General features: G+C 49.4%; 1 protein-coding gene across 1 annotated transcript; it reads right to left on the bottom strand.

Annotated features, from left to right (window-relative positions):
• Window positions 1-9,068: 9,068 nt before the first annotated feature.
• LOC119113143 (putative carbonic anhydrase 3) lies at window positions 9,069-17,472 on the bottom strand. The gene is made up of 7 exons (XM_037237492.1): window positions 17,389-17,472; window positions 13,894-13,929; window positions 12,955-13,122; window positions 12,185-12,323; window positions 11,462-11,567; window positions 10,833-11,060; window positions 9,069-10,581 (listed from the first exon to the last, which is right to left on the bottom strand). Exons 1-7 carry the CDS (start codon window positions 17,450-17,452, stop codon window positions 10,348-10,350), a joined length of 975 nt encoding a protein of 324 aa, XP_037093387.1. The 5' UTR covers window positions 17,453-17,472; the 3' UTR covers window positions 9,069-10,347.
• Window positions 17,473-20,262: the final 2,790 nt, after the last annotated feature.

Below are 20,262 nucleotides of genomic sequence, written 5' to 3' on the forward strand. Positions count from 1 at the left end.
CCAATGCTTGCCTGACAACTACCTCATGAAGTATTGAAAAACGAGTATTATGAGCATAAGGACTCCACACACAAAAAAAATGGTGTAAACCAGGAGTACATGGTCTTGGTGTAGGGGAGTCTATTCCTATGTTGAAATCGTTCTGGAAAGTTCTGGCCTAATCGTAGCCCAGTGGAAAGTAAGCTACTACATAGTAGTGGCTGTTATAATGGCAGGATGTTGTTCCTCGGCATTTCGACCGAGTACAAAACGTTTAAGTGTCAATGTAAATATTTCAGGTGTCGGGATTTAGTCGAAGACGTAGAACAGCCTTGTAGAATGCTTACTTTTTTCTCGTTGTATTCTCGCCTCGTCTTCGCCTCGTCTCAAAAAATCAGTTTGGACGAGTTTGGTAGAAGATTCCATTCCTTAAACTATGGGATCTTCAAATGTAAAGAAGAACTTCATGTCAAACAACAGAACTCAGCTTTTTCGTTCGGCATTTCGACACATTTAGACCAAATATGACGTTTGAGTAAAGTACAGACAGACTGGGCCGCCTCTAACACATTGACTTGGGGGCTTAGCCCCCTCCCCCCCCCCCTGCCCTCTCCAGTGAAGTATTCAACCCCCTCAGCCATGGCAGCATCGTGTCACGGGGAGGAACAGGGGCATGATGTCATGTTGTGGCATGATGTCATGTTTTATCTTGTTAAACTGGGTTGTTTCGGTCGTCCGTTGGAAGACATGGGAGAATCCGATACGTGTTTCATGACATGCATAAGTGAATATAATCAAACTACGCGTGCTTGGGTCAGACGAGATATGCCAGCCCGCACCACATCCCACCCGCATCTCCTAGTCAAAATAACCACCTTGCCTTTAGAGGACGCTCTGGACAGAAACAACACAGTGTGGGGTCTTCGTGGAGCAGCGTGCTGCAATGTCAGCACATTAGCGAGGAACGATCGTGACTGGACGAATTAAACACGTCACGACAAACGCCTCACTTTCATTATGGGTCGCAGAAGGAAGCTGTCGTGGTCCATGACTGTACTGCTGCTGCTCGCTCTGCAGGCATACACGTGCGACGTGCATTCGTGCGCTGGACCATGAAGGTCATCTGCAGCAAAGCGCTAGGTGGGGGTTCAATTTGCGCTGGAGCTGTCGCTGGCGCCGGGTGTTAGCTCACTGGGCACAGGAGCTCCATCGAGCACCCGATGCGGGGGCGGCGCGTGTGAGACGCCTCGTGCGGCGTGGAAGAAGCGAGGCGATGCCGCATATGAGATAATTGGTTGTCATTATGAATATTATGTACTAACCTGATGGACCCTGACACTTTTGCAGCCGAGACAAAAGGTTCCGATCAATGCGGCGGGAAGGCAATGCGGTGAGCATTTTGAAGGTAGCGTCGCGCATGTTCCAGCCACGTGCGGAAAGCTTGCTGTTAGCTCAGGTGCACCATACATTCGGCAAACCATATCCATGTGTCTTCGGACTGAGCGTCGGACAAGCCGCCCGGACGGTTCTCCGCTTCACTGCCTGCAGATCGTTGGCCATTGTCGGTATAGCATTGCCGATGGTGCAGTACTCTGTGAACCCTGCCTTGGTCATGATGGCAGTAACCTTGTCGTCAATCATTGTCTAATTCATTTTGAAGCTTACGCCGACGTCTAGCTGGTCCAGGCACACGTCGTAGTGCTGCAGGTCGCTGATTCACCGATTCCAGTCGGCAGACTGGTGCCGACTGACTGGCCGACTCACGGCAGGGTATCAGCTTCAGCAGTCGGTAGGGCCTGAAAGAGGCCAGCGTTCCGTTCTGCCGCATCAGGCCGGTGGGGCCAGTCAGCTGCAGCGATACAAGCGAGGTGCAGAACACATGGCCGCCCCTGCCTGGCCCTGCCGCGCCGCTTTGTTTGTGGTAGCTCTGGCCGGCCGGACCGGCTCGTAGCCCCGCTTGCGGACCAGCTCTAGGTCGGCAGCCCGCCGCTCGCTTGCCACCTGCAAAAAAAAATGTTATTGCAACTCCATGTACCAGTCGCGTACCGGTGCGATAAAAGACGAGAGCGGTAGTGCGACTTCAGCGTAGAAGGAAGCGATAAATGCACCATCTACGCAGCGCCTTGCTTTTGCTGCCTTTACGTTATTTTGAAGGGGATAGATGTCCACGCATTATCCTATGGCGGCCAAACTGCTCTGTGACGAGAAGTGACAGGGCGCTGTCACGAAGATAATGTTGGGGCCCGCGGTGTCGATAATATGCAACTGTCTTAACTTTGACCACCGCGTTGGTGATCCAAATGTGTGCTTTAGAACGGATGTGGAGCTATTGCAGCTCTTCCTGCATGTCTTTTAGTTCTTCCTCACTTGGTCTAAATTACGAGAATGTATATTTCCGCACTGTAGGTACCCGCCCGTCCCTTGGCCACTTCCCTTATCCATGGAAACCAATGACGAGCCGCCACGAGACTGCGGCCGCGGGCTAACGTATCCCACTCTGATGATGTCATTTAGTCACTCTTTGTTTTCGAGGAGTATACGATGAACGTACTGTCTTGCTTAATATCACATTCTTTGAACCTGTTTATCAATATGAAACGTCCTGTATCTTTCTCCGTTAGACTCCCCTGACGGACTCCGCAGGCGACGAAGTGAGCTTGCGATGTCTTTATTATAGAGAGATATTATTCCTTTTTTCTTAGTGACAGACTCAAAACGACTCTTGGTGCTTTGTTGACTCTGAGCGCATAACCACGAGTACTTTATAAAAATCGTAAGTCCGCAGCGTTAAAACATCTTGATCTGCCACAAACAGCTGTTATCTGTAATCTGGGTGCGTGTTTGGGTGAGGGCCCATTCGGTCCTCGCCCGGGTTTACCTGTGTTCTTGGTGCGTCTGTGGGTGAGGCCCCATTCGGTCCTCCCCCGGGTTTACCTGTGTTCTTGGTGCGTCTGTGGGTGAGAGCCCATTCGACCTTTCCTCGGGTTTTTTGCTTTTTTCTCTAAAATGGTTAAGAGGAGGTTGTTAAGATTTTTGGACGATCTAAAAATGTAAAGATTTTATTCGCTACCTTGTGAACGAAATAGCTTTCAAGATTACCATGGCAATATGTTGGCTTAACTACTAAATGGACGCCGGCCATGTTGTACTTGATAGGAAGCAGCCTGAGATTACCATGGCAATATGTTGGCCTAACTACTAAATGGACGCCGGCCATGTTGTACTTGATAGGAAGCAGCCTGAGATTACCATGGCAATATGTTGGCCTAACTACTAAATGGACGCCGCCCATGTTGTACTTGATAGGAAGCAGCCTGAGATTACCATGGCAATATGTTGGCCTAACTACTAAATGGACGCCGGCCATGTTGTACTTGATAGGAAGCAGCCTGAGATAACCATGGCAATATGTTGGCTTAACTACTAAATGGACGCCGGCCATGTTGTACTTGATAGGAAGCAGCCTGAGATTACCATGGCAATATGTTGGCCTAACTACTAAATGGACGCCGGCCATGTTGTACTTGATAGGAAGCAGCCTGAGGTAACCATGGCAATATGTTGGCTTAACTACTAAATGGACGCCGGCCATGTTGTACTTGATAAGAAGCAGCCTGAGATTACCATGGCAATATGTTGGCCTAACTACTAAATGGACGCCGCCCATGTTTTACTTGATAGGAAGCAGCCTGATGTATCCGGCATAAGGTGTATTTCACACCGTTAAATCTCGGGGTGACGAATACGTGATGGCCATTGTTCGCTTCATATGTGATTATTGTTTGCTGAACAGATATGTCGGACCAGACAGCAGGACCCAACATGGCTGGCCATTCCTATCCACTATTACAACTAAAGGAGACAAAGACACGGATACCAAATAGCATCATTGCATAAGCATTTAGGCAACGGAGCCCAAGAGCACGGTATCGTGGCTTCAACGTGCCTGACTGCATGTAAAAATACATCGCATTTGCATTCTGTTGATAAATGTGGCCTACAGCGCAACTCAAGCTTACTACGACTAATCACTTTGTTTTTTCATAAAGATCCTTTATTTGTCGGCAATCGAGATCTAGCTCATAGTGCAGCGCCCAGTGGTAGAGCAGGGCTGCGAGCAGTTGGTCCGTTACCGTTATGTCCGCTCGCCCAAGGTTGGTAAGTTGTATGGAATGCATGTAGTCCCTGATTTCCAAGACGTTTATCACCTGACGTTTCAATTTTTAGGAAGTGAGCAATGGTGCCGAAGTTTGCATAACCTGTTTTTCATTTGACCGCTTAGACGCACCGCAGACTGGCGCGCAATTTAGTCTGGTAGCGCTATTCTTGGCCTTTGAAGCATGTCTGGATGTCTACACTTACAGAAAAGCTGATTGATGCAAAATTTCGCTAGTCACAACGTACGGCGTGTATTCGGAGGGGAAAAGACGCGTTCACTCGCCTACGAGCGTGGGAGACCCACATAAATGTTTGCCCTTCATGAATGCAGACTGAAACGCTCTCAGTGTTCAAACTTCTGTTTAACATATTCTTTCATGAAGTGACCATTGCGATGAAATTGCGCGCATTATAACGCTGAAAGCGGAAATATGTTTCGGTGGCCTAGACGTTTTTCAGCGCCGCCGTGGGGGAAGACAGTTCATGGGCGATTTGTGGCCACACTCCACTGTCTCCCAATTTTCGAATGATCACTTTGGTTTAGATCTCAATGTGCACCTCATCCTTACCGCGCTGCCTCCTCGGCGGGAATAAAATTCAGCGCTCATTGAAGACGAAAAGCCATTAAATGAACCGTATGGGACAATGGGACAAATGGAACAGGTGACTTTTGTTTGAGCAGCAGCTCTGTTTAATGGAGGAGTCAAGAATGTATTCAACATATCTTTATCAAGACACGGCATAGTGAAGTGATGGTGATCCAAACTACAGACGTCATTATTATCTTTGCGCATAACACGGTTCTTGTGCCGTGGAACGCCGTGGTCTGTCTTGAAGTGTGCCATTACGACGTTGAGCATTGTCAATCACCTGGGCTCGTGTCTCGGTGTGTGTTTTGCCAGAGGAATTGTGAGGAGCTGGTAAGTGGAGGTAAATTTCAAGGTAACGTTTGGTGGGTGAGTAGTGCGAGTTGTAAGTAGTAGCTAACTACCTACATACCTTAATTGAAGTAGGCAGCTCAGAGATAGCCAATTTTGCATATATGTCAGTCAAATAATTTGTGTAGTCTGTATGGCTCTGAATAGGACAGGAAACTGGTTACTGATATTCGGAACATGTGTTCTTTTGCTATGTGACGATGTTCAGTTCACTGCAAATGACACCTTATAGTAAGATTTGAGCACCAAGCCTCCGTTTGGGGACAGCATCATTGAATAATTCATTTATTTGCACTGGAATATTTCATATTTGAATATATTGAAGCAAGCATCAAATACGATGAAACAAGCTTACTTAGAAGAATTGACATAATTTTTAGGTGGAAACGGCTGCTCCAGACTGCGCAATTTTCTGGTTAGTAAATATGCTTCTTAATGCGCCATGGTTTGAATATGTCATCACACTCCGTACAAAATTAATTGAGAGCGAATTGGTGGCCCTTATATCTGGAAAGCGTGTTCGCGAACGCCAGCTATGAACGTCTCGGCAATTATATTTTCTTGGCCTGGAACGTCGCATGGTTTAGGGAATGAGAGGACTTGGATGACGTCATTATGACGCCATGAATGCCAATGTGGCTTTAAAATGCTCTCCCCCATACACCTTTCCTCATTTTCGCGGGCGTGTAGCTCAGAAACTAGAGGGGTTAGGTCTTAAGACGAGCAGTATTGTGAACAGCACTGAAAGGCCTTCAAAGTGACTATTTCGGTGCAACGATCCACATAAATGTGAAGCGCTCCGTTTAATGTCTTGAAAAAGTCACTAGAAATTGCCTAGGAATGACGGTATTTTGTTGGCACATCCCCTGAACCAAATTTTATTGTAGGATTGGTCTAGATAACCCTTGGGGATAAGCTCGGTATGTCAATCCAAAATGTTTGAAATCTAGTGAGATTTTCATTGTTAGAGTACACTTATCCGACGGGAGTGCCACAAATGAAGTAAGATAGTATTGCTTTTGGGTCAAGATTCGGGCTGGTTGATACATCCCGCTGACACCTTTGCCATGCTCTGCTGGGATCAGGAATCAGGAAATCAGGAAAAGCTGATACCAGAAATCCAGAGCTGTTTCAAATCACAATACATTCCATCCCCATGGTAGGAAGGGGTAAACCAGCGCCCCTGAGGTTTTTGTGGATATCTGTCCGGTATGTTTTGCCATCGCGCTCAAATTTTTAGTAGCCTATAGGGCATCCACTGCACGTGTTCTGACAAGAGACATGTACATGTTCCTATGTTTTCTAGCTTCGGAGCTGGAACAGTAACGGCGAGCGACTGTTCATTGTTCTTCAGGAACACTGCACGGCGATCTATCGAAGGCTTTCCCGTTCGAGCACGTCTGCAGTGGGTATCATGTACTACTTGCTCCGTCGTGCACTAAAACAGTGCACATCATGTGGTTAGCTCTGTTTGCTTTGTGAGGCCTTGTCGCTTTACCCACTGATGTTTGGGTCCCTTGATGTTTTTGTGAAATGGTACCGAAATAAGAAAAAAGTCAAATCCTACCCCAATCCTATATTCCTGGGGTTTCTTGTCCTGGCTATGTTTAATTTGTGGGTTTCAATAGAGGACAGAAATACAAAATGAAAAACAACTTGCCGTTCGCCAAGCTAAAGTGGATAAATCTGATAAATAACATACGTATGGGAGAAGCTAGGAGTCGGGACCTCGGCTCGCCCCTCCCCCAATAATGCACACATACCGACGCTCCTGAAACACAATCAGTCGTCCGCTCTATGGCCGAGGGGGGTTCTTATTATGAAAAACAATAGGGAATCTTATTTTCAGGGGCAATGCACACTTTTGAAGTTCTGCCTATCGTGGAGCAACGCAACGTGTTTGCATACTGAGCTCGATAAGATCTGCGCGGACCTTACGACATAGGCAGGTCCGTCGACGTTAAGTAGCAATGCATCCAAACGTGCGAGGCAATGCCCCGAGAAGTACTCTTGATTATTGAATGTCATTTTGGTCTTCCTGCCATTCATTATCTGCGAATATGCACAGACGTACAGTGGGCCATATTGGCAGCCTGTGTAACAAAATAGCGATCTCCTTCGCCGTCTTCCGTTGGAGGGAACGCGAATCGTGGCTGGCAACATGGACCGGAACACATGCTCATGCCGATCGAAAGCGGCTGACGGTGGCGGGATGTGGGCCGCCTTTCCCAGCGTATCACGTGCTCTCTGCAGGCATGGCACCTCCGTCGCGACTTCCTTAGCATTCAGCAGCACGTCGCTCATGCATAACGGACGGACGTGCGAGCGACTGATGGCGCACTCCGGGCGTCCCATCTAGCCGACTGTTGCGCTCTCCACGAAACTAACTGTCTGGCGGCCATGCACGGCAACAGCCGGAGACACAGCATAAATCAGCGGCGACCGAGCGGCGGCCCGGCCGGTCGTCCTTCGACCGCGGCGACAGGCTCTGGTCGTCGGCGGCTGCTGTACGCGTGCGCCTTCTCCGAAGACCGCCTTGCAAAACTCGCACATCTCGCGGGATCATTCGCAGAAATAACGGGCCCCGGGCTGGCGTGCAATGTCACGTGCTGACCTCAAGGATCTTTTTCGCAATCGAAGCTTTTTTGGTGGGTGTCATATCTAACAACGGGCCCGGGTAGTTTTAGCAGCCTACACTTTGAATTGTCAAGGCTGATTCTTCCAGGCGACGTCGTGACAGTCAAGAGCATTTTTCGAAAGCGCGCGGCTACAAAGAGGCCGGTTCGTGAAATCGACCATGAACTTTATATGACGCATTCCAGTGACCAGTTCGAGAATAAAGTTTGGAAACGAGTTGATAAATTCTATAAAAAGTTCAAAATCCCACGGTTCTTTCGGATTACAGATTAGCGCGCACATCCTGCACAGCCGAAGGTTGTGCAAGAGGTAGTTGATAGGAGCATGTGGGCCCTATTGGACTATTGCGCCACGATCTTACCGCTGTGCAGTGGTGACAGTTCTGACCATACCAGCAGGCGACAGCTCTGACCCCTAAATGTCGCTAGCAAGCTAGACACGGTCCCTGTGTACCTTTCTCCAGCCTCACACACATACGGTGCCTTTCACACTGAAAGCATAAACCCAAGGTTGATAAACATAAATAAGAGAAAAAAGAGAAAATCATAGAAATCACAAATCGGAGGAAGCACAAATCCGGTGTTGATAGCCTCTTTTGTGCACACACCCTGTCTCGATGCATTACACTTTTAACTCATTTGCTATCTATCATTTTGCATTCAAGTATCAGACGCGGTCGTCATAGATGTATTACATAACAGGTCTTCGGCTTAAGCATATCCTAACATCGAATATTCATTTTTCGTATTTATAGACAGCAGCCAGTGCTTAACAGGGCCAATGACCCTCAGTTACGTCTAGGAAGCATTGCTGCAACGCGGTGGTCCTCAAGGACGCGCGGCGGGTCGTGGCCCGCGGCTCAGTAACTCGCATAAATGTAATTTTGTGTGACTGATGATGATAACGACGCGGTGCCGGTTTAACGTTTGCGAACTGGCTGTGCATGTAAGACAGCCCACCTCTGCTATAGCTGTTGTCATCCAGACGGTGCTCGGTGACCACAACTCTACATCCGGCGACTGGCACGGGGGGCCGGGCCGGGACGCTGGAGCGTGCGGCCGCCGGCGGGGCGCGCGACCCTCCCCTAGGCGCGGCTGCACCCAGACAGCAGCTGTCCGCCCTGCCATCTGGGCTCCGTGTGGTGGGGGTCGCTGTCACGTCACTGGGTGAACGAAGTGATGTGTTACTTTTGGACTCATCTGTAAACAACCATCGGATTGTCCCAATCCAACAACGTTGGCATCGGTTGACGGTTTGGTGTCTTCGCATCATTGGGTGCTCAAACATCATTGGGTGCTCAAAGAAATCATTGCTGAATGAGAAGAACCAGCCTCGTAAATTCCGCATGACGACGATTCAAAGTGTATTCGTTACATCAGCGGGTGACAATGCGACGCAACACAGTGCAGTGCGAAATTAGATTTGTACGTACTTCAGTGAAATCATGTTTCTGGAGGAAGGAACGCAGCAGGTGTGAGATGAGTGCAGACAAACATGGAGGAAAAGTCACAGGGGCTATGATCTACGCGAGTTTTTATAACCGTAAACCTACTGAAGTGAATTGTGGCAAAACTAATGCGGTTTTGCTCGTGTTTTCTTTTTTTGGTAAAGAGTAATTGCCTTTTAGCTTTGTATCCAGTGATACGCAATCTGGCAGACATTGTTGCAACGCTAAACGGACACTAGTGCAATATAGTAGCCACTTTCAGTACAAATAAAAGAATGCAAAGCTACGCACACTGAATGCGTCAGCTTTGATACACAAGTGCAGGAAATTCCATGATAAAAGAGTGCATGTGTAGTGTTGGTACTTTGATCACAATGGTGAAAAGAACAATGCGCTATGGTACATACGGAGCTTCTGTTTAGCAGGGATTTCCGCTTATTGCTGACAAAGTAACGCATGAACAAAACAGACCTGACAACAATACAATAAAATGCTGTCATTAATGCTGGCAGAAGAAAAGCTGAGAAGTGCCCTTCTGTCACCAGTGGCATGGCCCAATACGCAGACACTGAGTACGGTCATGCATCATCAGCAGTGGATTTTAGGAAATCGATAATGGCTTCAGAGTAGCGCGACTCAAATTACAAAACTGCACAGCAGCATGCAGTGAATACAGCATACGGCATGCAATGTTTGTTTACCGAAAATACCTCACGCAACGAGCCGCTGACAGCGTCTGCTCGCAACAAGCCGCTGACAGCGTCTGCACGCAACGAGCCGCTGACAGCGTTTGCTCGCAACAAGCCGCTGACAGCGTCCGCTCGCAACGAGCCGCTGACAGCGTCTGCTCGCAACAAGCCGCTAACAGCGTCTGCTCGCAACGAGCCGCTGACAGCGTCTGCTCGCAACAAGCCACTGACAGCGTCTGCTCGCAACGAGCCGCTGACTGCGTCTGCTCGCAACAAGCCGCTGACTGCGTCTGCTCGCACATGGCGCGCCGGTGCCACGGGCTTGTTGAACGAAAACACGTAACAGGTCAACTACACGCTACGCCATGGAAAAACATTCGTACCGGCAAATATCACCGGCCAACATTGTCCTAGCATCACTCTCCGACGAGATCCGCACCGTGCGCCCATTCGAAGGCCTGCTCGACCTCTATCTGCCTACGCGGGGGGGGGGGGGGCTTTACGCTGGGAGCCTGGCCAGTGCGCAGCCGACCAGCAGGAGCACGGAGCCCAGGTGGGCGCCGAGCGAGGATGCACCGCCGGTCTGCCGCGAGTGCCCCAGGGCGTAGTCCAGCTCGTCCTCGTCCTCGGGCCGCCGCAGGTACACCTGACGGCCGTACCGGCGCTGCGTGTTCCGGTAGTTGTGGCCGATGACCGTGGTATTGGTCCGCTTCAGGGACCGGAACAGCCGCAGCTGTGGACGGCAGACCGGCGGTCAAGCGCGGTCCAAGGTCGTCACCGGTCGGCCGTCAGCGTTACTGGAGATTGTCACCAGTCTATTATCAAGAGAAGCAAAATCAGTCGGTATCGCGTATTCATCGAGACGAATGGCAACAAGGAGTTCTTGCATGCCGGCAGAAGCCTGCCGGCAGACCGCGTCTCCCGAAGTCTCCCGAAGCAGACCTGCCGGCAGACCGTGTCTCCCGAAGTACACCAGGCACGTACCTCGTCCTCGGTGGCCTTGACCGTGTGCTGGAATATGGTCCAGGTGACGACCTCGTAGCAGCCCGGAGTAGTAAGCGAGCCGTCGTAGCGGTAGAAGTCGTTGGTGTTCCAGGGCATGAGCTCGAGAAGCCGGGGAGGGTCCTCGACCACGGTGGAGTCGCCGCCCTCGGTGATCTCGCTCAGCGCCTTCTCCAGACGGCCGATGGCGCGGTTGTTGACATCGCTGACCTGTCGACCGGTGGAGTTGCCCAGACGAGGCACCGCCAGCTGCTCGCTTGGCACCGGGGACCGGCCATCGCCGCCTCGATACGGGGAGTGGTAAATGTGTTTTTGGTGCATATTTGTAATACGCGTTGTTAGTTGCACTGCATCCTGGCGCTGGTGACAATCAACGAGTCAGGCAGGCGCTTTTATCCCCGTGACAAAAAATACGTGCTAGAGAAGAGCATTCTGTGCTATCACCTCTAACTTGTCACCAGCCACACAACAGCCACCTTTAAGCGAATGCACCCAACTAGCCAGTGGTATATCCATCGTTAAAAAACGATATGGCACGCAGTATCTGTCAGAAACCTCGAAACATGACACATATCTGTGGTCTGACACAAGAAAGGAATTACGTAACAAACCTCAAACAAGACCGCGAGCACGGCGAGACCGTCCGGATGGTCCAGCGCCCTCTGCAGCTTTGTGTACTTGGTGTTCCTGCACACGACATGCATCTCCAGTGGGTAGCTGCAACAGTGACCGTTGTGTGCCAGTCACTGCGAGTTGATGCCCAAACGCATCACAGGCATGCTACGTACGGCACGGTTATTTGTGGACTGAGTGCTGCGCTGATCCTCCGGGTGGCACACCGGAAGACCAATACCAAATAAGGAATCGAATATATCTTGTTGAACAGAATGAGGAATGTGTGAGTGTGCTGTTTTGGAATGCGCACAACGAGCGCTCGTCGGACTTCGCCCACGTGCAACCCATTTGTGTCCCCGTTTTAGTTGTTTTGTTGTTGTTTGACGTGTGTTTTTAGACTGTGCTCTAATCAGTGCAATGACCTCCTGCATGTGACAGTGCTCTCGTGGTTGGGATATATTCAAATAGACATTATTTCTCAAGAGCAGCACTGTGTATGCATAAATACAGACAAGGAGGACGAGGAGTGTTGTAACTATGTAGACAGACGGTCGGCTGTGAAAACGTTCATGCCCCTTCACGGTAGTCCCTCACAAATTCGATTGTGTGAACACATCCAGTTTGCAACGCATTCGATTGGGTGAATGCGTCCAGTTTGCGACGCATTCACCCAATATGTATTGGACGATGCAGAGGAGGGGAGCAGGAGCGAGACCCACCTTTTGCCGTTAATGATGTGTTCGGAGCCCTTGGTGCTGTCCTGGCCCCAGTGGAAGTGAAAGCCGACCACCTCGAACTCGCCGGGCAGTCCGCCGCTCCGGATGAACGGCACTTTCTTGGTGGTCATGACGGCCCCGGCTGCGAGTGCCAGCGGCGGACCAAAGTCAGGGGGATCCCCGAGCGAGTGCCAGCGGCGGACCAAAGTCAGGGGGATCCCCGAGCGAGTGCCAGCGGCGGACCAAAGTCAGGGGGATCCCCGAGCGAGTGCCAGCGGCGGACCAAAGTCAGAGGGATCCCCGAGCGAGTGCCAGCGGTGGACCAAAGTCAGAGGGATCCCCGAGCGAGTGCCAGCGGCGGACCAAAGTCAGAGGGATCCCCGAGCGAGTGCCAGCGGTGGACCAAAGTCAGAGGGATCCCCGAGCGAGTGCCAGCGGCGGACCAAAGTCAGAGGGATCCCCGAGCGAGTGCCAGCGGCGGACCAAAGTCAGAGGGATCCCCGAGCGAGTGCCAGCGGCGGACCAAAGTCAGAGGGATCCCAAGCGAGGAGCATCGGGGCGGCGACGGCAGTGCTGCATGAGATACTACAACGGAGAAACGTGTCGGCACTGACACCGTAGCTGTTGGGGAAGAGCGGCCCAGCCCTACAACTTGGTCGAGTCATGTACTAGACGAACCACAAACGTGATGCGGCGCCCGTCGACTGAAAACTGTGCGGTAAAAACATATTTATCACTAACTTAAAGATAAATCGGCAAGGTGAACCACTCACCACTGTGGCGGTTGTTCGTGAGGCTCATGTTGAGTGGAATCTCGTCGAAGTGATAGAACTCCATGGGCTTGAAGCGTTTGCGGATGGTGCTGCTGGTTTCAATGGCGATTGGCGACTGACGGTGCTTTTCGCAGTTCTTGAAGCCCATCTTGCTCCAGTGGTCCGGCCCTGCCAGGTGTCATTGTGCGCAGGTGGTACTCATTCGGGTGCATATCGCGGAGACATTTCGATGGGGGAGCACATGACAGATTACCGCTCCAAGCGATGGGGAGCACAAGCCAGATTACCGCTCCAAACGATGGAGAGCACATGACAGATTACCGCTCCAAACGTTTGAGGCTTTGGCTCTCGTGATCTATATGTGGTGCTCGACGCACGCCAGCTTTATCTGGAGTAACCTAGAGGCCATTTTGTCCTGACGCTGGGAAAGTAGACTTTACGTAACCTTGGTAGCACGTAGTAAGTGGTGTGTTTCATACACATATTTGTTAACACTTTACCAAGTTTATGCATGCTTTCTGTTAATAGTTTCATTATATTAAGGAAGGTAAACACATGATCGTGCCCCAGACGGAGTGTGTTTTAGATATAAAAGCGGAAACCGCACTCGCAGCATTGTTTTTTTTCAAGATCTAAGGGATTTTATTTTTGTCGTTATACAGATAAGGCATTGCTGGCGTAACCAATAACACTGTGGCATTGGCGATTAAGGAATGCGATCATTGCACCAACAACACTGTTGTTGAAATAAGCCAAGTTAAAATATGGCGGTCATTGCGTTTGTTGCGTGTCTTGTATGATTGTTTGTGAATAAGTGCTGGTAAATTACCTTGGATTCTGTAAGGAATCAGTGTTCTGACGTGGCCTAAATTTATCATGCTTAGGAACCGCACATTGTTCTCAAGCAACGCTCGGTCGATGGATGGCGGATTATCTTACCGCTTTCGCCTTCATATGTCCATTCATGGCCCGGATCTGGAACGTGCAAAGTAGCATTAGATCACTGTTATCATTCTCCTCCCACAAACAACTTCACAGAAACCGCGCGATGAGGTAAAAATGATCGTAACATGCAAATGCTCGATGACGAAAGGTGTATCAAAGCTAAAGCAAAGAATATGACAACTGGGAACTTGCCTAGCTTTCAGTCTGTAAGTCCGCAGTGGGTTTGCTGTGTATTCCGTATTTATGCATTTGCCGTATGTTATGTCCATGGAGGTACGTGCTATGTTATGTGGAGTATGCCTTTCCTATATCACGGTAGTATTTTCAGGTGAGGATAAAATTTTATTTCTTTAAGCCACCGCCTTGATTCACCGTTTTCGTAACTTGGGCTGATAGGCGGGGGGGGGGGGGGGGGCGATTCATCCCCGGCCTTTGCAGTTCCAAAACCAAGAAAGACGAGATGGCTGACAAAAACAGTGGGCTGGTCCCAACGAGATCTCACGATCAGGAATGCTTTTCATGTCTCTAGGTCAATATTTGACCTCCGTAAACCAAAAGAAATGACGACTTTTTCTTCAATCGATTTTTTAACTTTATGTACATGCCCCTATTTAAAGCACCATGTCTCGTAGTGGCAAAAATTGAACAGGAGTGCTCCTTTTTAATACTGAGTACACTGGCATGTATTTTGTGTATTTTGAGCGCACACTTATGCTAAAGAGTCCGTTAAGGTGTGACAATATCGGCCCCCCATGTGCGTTCCGCGGCATCGTCGGTCGCCGCCTGTCGCCCGCACCGGCCGCGGATCGCCGTGCAGTGTTTGCAAGACAACCGTCCCTACTGAGAAATCCAATACACTAAGGTCACGTTACTGGCGTCAAAAACATGCGCCATGGACACGCCAGAGGATACCAACGAGCTTTCGGCGCGATTACACATCACGCCGGAGAAGCATGCTCAGAAACTCCAGGGAGGCTGCATCGACCCTTAACTATCAGGACGAGGGCTAGCTCTTTGGTCTTGCAACCCGCAAGTAACGAAGGCCTGTATAGTCATATGTATAGTGTAGTGTAGCACATTGGCGTGTAGTATAGCACATCATAGCACATAATCTTCGGTGATCCGGGATTCACCGTAATGCTTTTAGATTTTTTATTGCAATCATGGGTCTTTGCATTTGCATAGAACAGGCAACGAACACTTGTTCAGAAAACAAATTTAGTTCTGGAGTTCGCCCGTCAAAAGTTTCCAGGCAAAATCATGTTTTACAAGGAACTTAGCAGCATACACGTTGACTGGTTCGTGCGAAAATGTGGCGCAGCACGAAATGCAACAGCGGAATTTTTTTTCTTAACTTCTTGTGCATCCAGACCCCAGCCGAACTCAGGTGGTAGTTCCGTGGCTCAACGTTGTAGCTCTACTACCTCGCTTGGTACAGGCGGACAACCATTATTTTTTAAAAGCTGTTCGGCCTGTCCTACTCAGAAGATTGCAATGAACTTAACACCATAAGCTGACTTAATTAGTTGGGCTTCAACGATCATCCTGTCAATTGTTTCCCAAACAAGCAGAAATTTCATCGGACACACGGGCGACGCCGCACGGCATCGGTGGCGCGGTTGGCAGCGGGCCGCGTTTATAATGAAGGGGTCGTGCGTGCAAGTCTGGGGTCGCTTGCACGTAACCCAGTTGTTCCCAGTGGAATAACACGTATTTGGCCGCTAAAGCACTCGCGGTGCCAGCATTATACAGCATTCATCTCCTGAATTGTTAAGTGTAAGAAACTCGGCACATAACGCTCACCTCTGCTCGAAATGCATTCACTGTAGACACATGCGTGCGCCGCTCCCTCCAACCACAGCGTGACAAACAGGGGAGGGGGGGGGGGGCAATGTGTAGTGAATGACTTGGAGGATGTTTTCAATCTCGAGTTACGCATGTCTCTTCGGAGGAGGCAGACAATGCAGTGTGTGAAATGCAACGTATGAAATGCAAGCAAAGCTCGTGGAATCCACCGCTCTCGTTAAGCCGGCGACCAATCGTATGCGTTTTAACTACTCTCTCAATTGTCGTGGACTAGTCATCTAACTGAACCTTAGCTATCCCATATTTATCGCCGTGAAGTTCGGGTTTCTCAGTGCAGTACGTTTCGATGCTTTTCTTTGAAAAGAAGGAGGATGTCCTGCCTGTGAAGGCATTCTAGGGAAGGTCAAAATTGTTATGCCTTTAGGTTACTCCTGGAATTTTTAGGTCGTGCTTTACCGAAAGTTCCTGTCAACCAGCACAAACATCCACGAGGCAAGCGAAGTAATCAGTCTGGTCAACCTAAGCTCTGGGAATGAACATGTGTTTTCTTATATATGTTCATGTGATGAACATATGTAGCCGTTTTACTTTGGAAACGAGGAAAATGTTTTGCCTGCAAAGACATTTAGGGAAGATCGGAATTGTTATACCTTTAGGTAACTACGGGAACTGTCCACGTCGTGTTTTACCGCCAGTTGCTATCAACCCGCACAAACTTCCACGAGGCAGACGAAGCAAGCGATCTGGTCAACCTAAGGTTTGAGCTTCAGCGTAGCTGGCCATCAGACCAAACACTTGGGAGGCGCTGGCGGTATTGGACAAACCTCTAATCAAGCTGACATTGAACCAGCGGATCAAGCTGCTGTATGCAGCTGAGTGTCAAAAGAGAATTTTTTGAAAAGTTGTAACGCTTCTGTCGAACCCGCCGCTAAGATGGTTTAAGCGTACGGCAGTTTTTAACTGGATTGGTTCGTTGTCGAGGGGAAAACTCTACGCACTGTCGACATCGTCAATTCAGAGTGCGTGACCTTATGATTTGGTGCGGCTGGGCCCGCAACTGTTTCCGACCATGCTCTTTTTGGCCTATGATGAGTGAAGAGACGCAGCCTGTAGGACACCCGAGATACGCAGAACCGGCTGAGCGGTGCTTTGCGGCGTTATGAACATATCGACAGTGTACGACACAACCGAGCACAGGTCCGAGCTCTCAACATGTGTCGTAGAAAACCCCCACGTTGTTGACAACATCGCCTTATACATGAACTGATCCACGTCAAACATAAGCACGCTTTTGACTTTGCAAGGCATATGTTGCCTTCCACAGTTCAGCAAGGCTGCTTTGTGACAGCAACCGCGTCGTCCGGCGAGCAGTAACCAACCAGCTCGCTCGAGTGTCGCCCGGTGAACAGTAGCTAAACAGCTCGACCGAGCGCCGCCCGGTGAACAGTAGCTAAACAGCTCGACCAAGCGCCGCCCGGCGAACAGTAGCTAAACAGCTCGACGGAGCGCCGCCCGGTGAACAGTAGCTAAACAGCTCGACCGAGCGCCGCCCGGTGAACAGCAGCTAAACAGCTCGACCCAGCGCCGCCCGGTGAACAGCAGCTAAACAGCTCGACCGAGCGCCGCCTGGTGAACAGCAGCTAAACAGCTCGACCGAGCGCCGCCCGGCGAGCAGCAACTAACCAGCTTGCGCCAGCACCGTGCAGGTCGTCAGCACCAGCGCTTCGATCAGCCGTCTGCTCGCCATCGTCTCGCGTCGGCAGCGCCCGCCAGCAGTCCCCCAGCAACACTGGCGGTCGCGCCGGACCGGCCCGGCGAGCCCGCCTATCGGTCCGCCGTCACGTGGTACCCCCATGTGACGCCACCGGCGGCCGTGTCTCGCGACCTCCCTGAGCGTTTGTGGACAGCACGGTCCGGTCACGAGGTGAACGGCAGAGCGCCAGTCACGAGGTGGCGTGCGGAGAGACGTGCTCGATACACGTGTGACCGACCACACGCTGAGAACGTTAAACTCCCTCCAGATCCCAGCTCAGTCGTAAATCGTGAAGGTCGCTATGCACCGCTTTATTGGCATCGCATCACTGGTGTGTTCATCATATGCATTGCATAACTCGCTTGTACGCGTTTTTTCTTGTACATGCTGCGAAATGCCCATGCACAAAGCAGGGCACCTTGCATCAACCATCAACCTGTGCTAGCTCCCAACACTCGGTTTTATCTTCAGCAAAAGGGCAAAGTTAGATTTCTTCGACAGGCAGCCTTATCAATTCCGTTGTTTGACTGCATTTAGCTGCTATCATTGTTGCGTCATAATCTCTGACGTGAAATACAACAGCGCAAACGAAACAACATCTACAAACACCTAGTATCATTGCTGTCTACGGGGAAAACAGTAAAAGCTTTGGTGGATTCGAAATCTTTGGCCTGGACGCATCTCGACAATACGATTCCAGTACCGAATGAGACAGGTAGGTATCATTAAGCGCTAGCATTCGAGGTGGGGAAAAAGAAAGCTTTACCAGCAGTTCAAACGCATATTGCAAACCTTTGTCGCCAAGCAGGGCAGAAGTGGTAAATTTTCGCAAAGTGAATGCCGTCATATTCAACACATATGACACCATTGAATTATATGCAATCGGATTGGATGCAAGAGTCCGTTCAATTCTTCGTCCAGTCAAGCTACTCATTTTTTATTGACGCATGCTTCTCGTCTCAACATTAGAGGATAGTCCGAGTTGCAATGAACTCGCCCATCCAATCAGATGGGGCACTGAAGGAAGACTGGGTTCAGTGGGGGAAGAAAACAAAATTTGTATCACTTCCCAAAATGCTATCAGATCTTAGGTTGTACACTGAATAGTTATCAGAGACTGAAGTATTAAAACGACCTAGAGACTGTCAAGAGGCTCTCTGATGTCGTTAACACTCCTGAGTAGGTACCGGATCACTGAGTCGACTACAGGGCTTTCACAACAATGACAGTGCGCAATTGCTTTCCAAGCGAGCAAGGCCTAGGCAAGTTGAGACCAGCCTTGGCACGTTCAGGGTGTGCCTCTAAAATATAGCTGTCTTGAATAACAATTTTGCATATTCGCGACCATCGGCTTCACTAGCAATGACCTTACTACAGAGCTTATGTAAATTTAATCACCATGTGTCGTGAATAGAGGGCCGAGATCCTACCCTAACATAAGCCGCTTTGCGATGTTCATAGCATAAGTTCAAGAGGCATTAGGCTTCCCCATTGCTTGTCGATCGTCTGTGGATGGTCTATCAAAGCCTATATTAGCTGCAGTGCTGGAAAAACACGCTCACATTAGAGCTGAGCAAACCCTGCAATCTGTCATTTAAATCCGATCATGGGTGAATTGGCGTTCTGATTCGGATTCGGATAGGTATAGGAAATTCGGAAATTTTTGGAAAGCTTCCAATCTGCAATAAAATTTCGAACCCCAACGTCGTATAGCATTCACTCGAGACTTATGACAACCGATGTCATTACTTACTGGCTAACTGTTCTCAACGTTTCTGCCAGCGGCGCATTTGTAAGTCCAACAAAAATGTAGGGAGGAATGGTGCCACTCTGCGTGGGTGTCCATGCTTTGGTTTTTAACGATGCGCGCAGAAACTGCAGGACGAAGTGGACTGCGCCTATCTACCTTTAACGCAGTAACTACACAGTGTGCCTACTACTATGTTGTGCTACAAATACATCTACATCAAAACTAATTAACTGTTTCAGAAACGGCAAGACCGAACAGTCCCAGGAAGAGCTCAAGGGTTTTTTGGTTTACGTATTTCCAAACACGCACAGACAATGCTTTTATAATAAGATGCTTATTGGGTTCAGAATACCTTATCTGGCTGTAATTCTTAGATAAAGGTGGTGCACATGGGTTTGTCTTGCACTTACGCAGTGATGAGCTACGTCCCGAAAACAAACACGCCGTCAGGTAGGGGCCAATCCGACCGAAGGTTTTCCCAGTGCTTGCGAACCGGTGTTGCGTAGCCACGCCAAAACTGGCATAGCTGTTGGCAGTTGAATGGATAATCTTTTGGAAAAAAACATATATAATAGACTATCTTTTGGCATCTTTCGGCTCCTGGATTCCCGGTGCAATGAATTGAAAGCATTTATGTTGAGTTGACCACCTTGAATATACGGGAAGGTACTGGTAAAGCGAAGTTTTAGCGTCAAATGACGATTACATTGAGTACCGTTATATAACAGTTATTGAGCATTACCACATCATTCAACTGTTACGTTTACGACTCATCACATTGACTTTGGGTTAAGCATGAAAATCATCAACCGAGGTCAAAATCAAACCGCTCTTTTAGCTGAGAACTTGCTTTAAAAGTCAGTGTTTAACCTTATTTCAAATTTCTTGATCACAGAGACGTCGACGGATATTTGTTTAAGCATGCTGAAGGTCAGAGGAGATAATGACCTATAATGATCTCTATCGACATTGTGTTTCGTGGAACATGCAGCGTAAGGTAACCCTTCATGCATATCTCAATGAATAAAATGAAAAAGTATGGTAGGTTTCTGGT

This window comes from Pollicipes pollicipes, unplaced genomic scaffold (assembly GCF_011947565.3).
Source record: "Pollicipes pollicipes isolate AB1234 unplaced genomic scaffold, Ppol_2.1 Scaffold_7261;HRSCAF=8764_pilon_pilon_pilon, whole genome shotgun sequence".
NCBI lineage: Eukaryota > Metazoa > Arthropoda > Thecostraca > Pollicipedomorpha > Pollicipedidae > Pollicipes > Pollicipes pollicipes.

What these genes read in the sequence shown, in the direction of transcription:
- LOC119113143 (XM_037237492.1), bottom strand. Translation starts at nt 17,452, where the DNA reads ATGGCGAGCAGACGGCTGATCGAAGCGCTGGTGCTGACGACCTGCACG. An exon ending in CACGGTGCTGGCGCAAGCTG is followed by an intron (nt 13,930 to 17,388) that starts GTTAGTTGCTGC and finishes TGCACGTTCCAG; the next exon opens with ATCCGGGCCATGAATGGACA. An exon ending in CACGAACAACCGCCACAGTG is followed by an intron (nt 12,324 to 12,954) that starts GTGAGTGGTTCA and finishes TGGCACTCGCAG; the next exon opens with CCGGGGCCGTCATGACCACC.